At 36.6% G+C, this 4,079-nt stretch overlaps 1 protein-coding gene across 1 annotated transcript; it reads right to left on the bottom strand.

Moving 5' to 3' along the window:
* Positions 1 to 843: 843 nt before the first annotated feature.
* LOC146501432 (monocyte chemotactic protein 1B-like) lies at positions 844 to 1,914 on the bottom strand. The gene is made up of 3 exons (XM_085131857.1): positions 1,741 to 1,914; positions 1,253 to 1,364; positions 844 to 1,136 (listed from the first exon to the last, which is right to left on the bottom strand). The coding sequence occupies exons 1-3, from the start codon at positions 1,811 to 1,813 to the stop codon at positions 1,025 to 1,027; spliced, it is 297 nt and encodes a 98-aa protein (XP_084987983.1). The 5' UTR covers positions 1,814 to 1,914; the 3' UTR covers positions 844 to 1,024.
* Between the last annotated feature and the right edge of the window lie 2,165 nt (positions 1,915 to 4,079).

Consider the following 4,079-nt stretch of genomic DNA (forward strand, 5'->3'; position numbering starts at 1 on the left):
TTGTGAGCTTTTATGGAGCAATCAGATTGTACGTTCAGAAGGCTGCGCGCACTCATGTGAAGAAACATAAGGGCATGAAAATAAAAATCTAGGTCTGAAACTATTTAAGGAAAATCTGGCCGGTGATGTCACTGCGCTGATGTCATCTGAGGCGTCATTCTGGGGCAAAGGGAAAATTTCAGGTCATCTTGTTTTGAAAAATTACAGAGATTTGACAGAAAAGTAAGACCGTTTTGCTTTAGTTTGTAGCTGCCCAGTGTTGTTGTTGTTGTTATTGTTTTTTAAATATCTTCGTATTGAATCGTCTTTCATTTCAGTGTGATTTAACGATAGAAACCTCTGCAGAAGCTTGTAGCTGATGCAATACTCATAACCCAGATGAGATTAAACAATTCGTTGTTTGCCACAGTTCATTTAGAGAAGGAGAAATTCAGTAGCGGTTATGAAAGGTTTTTAGCCTCGCCAAAGAAATAAAATAGAGAATAGAGCGACATCTGCTGGCCACAGAGATACATCACAGCCAGAAATAATATCTTATTTACAAGATTAAAAGAAAGGGTTCAAAGAAAGTTTGTAAAATAGCAATGACCATAATAATTCTGAGGTAATCTAATTGACTTTTTTTTTTTACTGTGTGCATTTAGTTTTATTCTTTGTGGTTCTTTTTTCTTTTCTTTTCCTTTTTAAAATTTCCTGTGGCTTCATCAACCAGAAACCACATCACACTTTGATGCTTCGCTTTTACTGGAGGCAATGCAGTGTGTATTAACCCAGCGAATGCCGGATTTCATTCTTTTAGATCAAAGTTCTGATTTCACAATAAAAGCAAACAAAAACAAGCTGTAGAATAAATTTCATTTAATTTTTTTATTTTGCATTTTCAGTATATGTTTTGCTCTACAATAGCTTATACACAGACAAAGACAAGAAAATCAATCTGAAGATTTGATGGTTTGAAAATAGATTCATACACCAAGAGATCTGCTTGGTTATACTGTTATTAAAATGTTCATTTCACACTCGGTTATGCTGATCTTGGGGTGGTGGCATTCTTCGACTGGATGGATTCAATGATTTTCTTTACCCACTGCATGGTTGGATCAGCACAGACTTGTTTATCAGCCACCGTCTTTAAGCTAAAACAGAGACAAAAAAATTAATGATACTGACAACTTGTATATTTTTTTAAATATATCTGTAAGCATACTAGATATATACTAGTCTGCTTATTTTGAACTCTGGAGTCACTTACAGCACGCCTTCCATTGCACATCGTTTGTCTGTGTATTCGAAGCTCGTCACTCTTTTGGCTGGAAGACGTATTTTGAGGAACGAAAAGCAGCATTTTTCTGGACCGAAGGTGCCTGAAAACATTATAGAGATATAAATAACTATTAAAAGAAATCCAAGTGGAAAATTATGTTACTATATCACCGTAAAATTGTTTTACAGTTGGCTGTTTGAACTTTTCAAAATCACAGGACTTTGATTGTTGCAGTAATGTCGTGTTAAAAGGCCTCAGTTCAGTTTGTCTGTATTTTTAAGAATAATGATGTCTTTCATTTTAGCTTTTGTTCATCTAAGACTTCTTTTTTAAATCGGTTCCTTTTTTGGCCTTTCGGCAAACACGATCACGCTTAATTAAAAAGTTCAAATGACCAAATTTTGACTTTTGAAAGACAGAAAAGGAGAAGCAATTTGCCCTTTACAAGAAAAATAAGTAGCATGCAGTCAGCTTACTGTCAGACGTAACGAGAGACGACAAAAGAACGATGCAGGCCATCAGAATGACGGGGTTCTTCATCATCATCATCTTCTTCTTTGGTGTTGTTGTCCTGCTTGTTTCTGTTTTTCTCTTCGGCCTGCTTGCTCGGTGTCTGTCTTCTTTCACACAGCCCCTCTCCCTTTTATTAAGCTGATGTCATATGCATGTGTGCGCGTGTGCACATACGTGCATGCGTCTCTGTGCAGAACATGTACAAGGTAGCAGAACAAGTTCCATTACAAAAATATATGAGTTGCAACTCCCCAACATGCAAACAAAGTGCGGTTCTGTGGTCAGCAGGGGAAAGAAGAATCGGGGGAGGAGGGCAAATGATGCTGCGGTTGAAACTTGTTTCTCTGAAATTGAAAACACAACTTCTCCACCTGAGTCACCTAATGTTGCTGTATGTGTACTTGAGCATATGCATAATTGTGCATTCTGCAGATGCATTGTGGTTTTAAGCTTGTCTCATTGTTACAAGATAAGATAAGATGAATTAAAATAAAATAAGATAAAAAAACACATATTTGGGTATAAATGTGTCAGGAAAAATGTCTTAAATAAGTTGTTTCCCGGCCTGATCAAATTTCTGGTGTATTTTTTAAGAGTGGCTCTCTCGCAACCACAACCTGTCTGCCAGCGGCTTTGTAGCTTTTCTGACCGTAGTTACATCTATTAGAAAGCCTTTTTCTGGCTTATTCACGGCATTTATGACTAAACTGATGCTAATGCAAACTCTTGCTTTGAAATCCAAACACCAGCAGCACTTTATAATAATGCCACACTATTGAGCATTACTACAGTATTAGTAAGTGGTTAATTCATCATTTATAAAGCATTACTCCACTTAGCATGCGATTTATAAATATAGATATATTATTATGAGTATGATTATGACTAAGATTGTGATTATTACTAGCAGTGATGTAGTAATAGTGATAGCTGTACATGGTGTAACCCTTACAAATGGATAAACATATCTGTATTCATAACTGGCACACTAAGGAGAAGTAATTAAGCACTTACTAATATCTTACTAATCCTTAATAGTGTGACATTATTATAAAGCGGATATAAACATTGTTAGGGTGGAGATGAGTGCTGTGGGATTGAAAGGTATGCACAAGAATGGGTTTGTGATTCTAAAATGTTCCGGTTTTTGTACTCGTATCCTGTTCTTAGAAGTTGTTGATGTGTTTTAAAGGCTTTTCAGAGATAACAGGAAACGATGGGATACATATGTTGTAGTTCCTGGTCCCCACTTTACTAACCTGTAAACCACAGGAAGTCCACTGCTCTCTACTGAGATAGCAGCACAGTTTAGGCAATAAATAGCCACCGAAACTCCTACGAAAAGTAGGTCAATATAAAACAGCTGCTATGACACACGAGACAAGATCATAATGGAGGTGGTTTTAATGTGTGAAGGAAATTTTAATATCAGTCCAGCATCAGCAAATCACATCTCTGCCAAGTCATATTACTAATTGTTTGATTTTTATCTCAATATTTGGTGATCACATGCTGATGTCATCGGTGTGTCTGAGCTGTTTGCACAATAAAAATGTGGTTTGGGGTTTGTATTTGTACAATATGTTTAGATACTTTGTTTCTTTCAGTATGTATAGATAAAGATAAAATATTGAGAGGGAAAATCTGAATATATTTAGTATAATTTTAATGAGTTGGGTATGGAAACAAATTTTAAAAAAAGAAAAAAGAAAAAGAAAACCCCCAATGAGGCTGACTTCAGCAGAACTGCACCCTACGCTAGCTCGAACTGAAACCTGTGGTTTGAAACAGGCAGGAGTGCATTTTAATATAAATGCATACATGTGCATGTGTGAAAACCAGTAGAGTAACACATCTGCTTCGACAATAGAATTTCACTTATTTGTAACCACCACAGGGGAAATTTTACTGTCATATATCTAGTCACTGGATCAAAGTTAGAAGGCCTCAAGAGGGTTTATTGTAGATGTACATATAAAGCTTGTGACCAGTAAAAACACAAGACATAAATATAAAATGGCTTTAGATGATGTCCTGTTGTTGTAGACGAAATACAGTCATAAACATTTCAGACTTTTAATTTCAGTCTTTGACGACTCAGGAACGACTCAAAGTCTAGTTTCTATTTTTTTGGTGACGGTGCAGAAAGTTTTTGTTCCTCAGGAAAGAACCGCAAACCTGCACAAGACATGACATGACATGATATTCGAGACCGGCGAGGTTTTAACGGAAAGTCTGAAGCGGAAAGCCCGCTTGCAGATTGGATTGAAGAGGCGGGACTTGCCAGCACCACAGGTAAGAA

The sequence above is a fragment of the Neolamprologus multifasciatus genome, chromosome 15 (genome assembly GCF_963576455.1).
Source record: "Neolamprologus multifasciatus chromosome 15, fNeoMul1.2, whole genome shotgun sequence".
Classification (NCBI taxonomy): Eukaryota; Metazoa; Chordata; class Actinopteri; order Cichliformes; family Cichlidae; genus Neolamprologus; species Neolamprologus multifasciatus.

Coding starts and splice junctions, on each gene's coding strand:
- LOC146501432 (XM_085131857.1), bottom strand. CDS start 1,813: ATGATGATGATGAAGAACCCCGTCATTCTGATGGCCTGCATCGTTCTT. Junction 1,365..1,740: donor GTCTCTCGTTACGTCTGACA/GTAAGCTGACTG, acceptor TAATGTTTTCAG/GCACCTTCGGTCCAGAAAAA. Junction 1,137..1,252: donor TGTGCAATGGAAGGCGTGCT/GTAAGTGACTCC, acceptor TCTCTGTTTTAG/CTTAAAGACGGTGGCTGATA.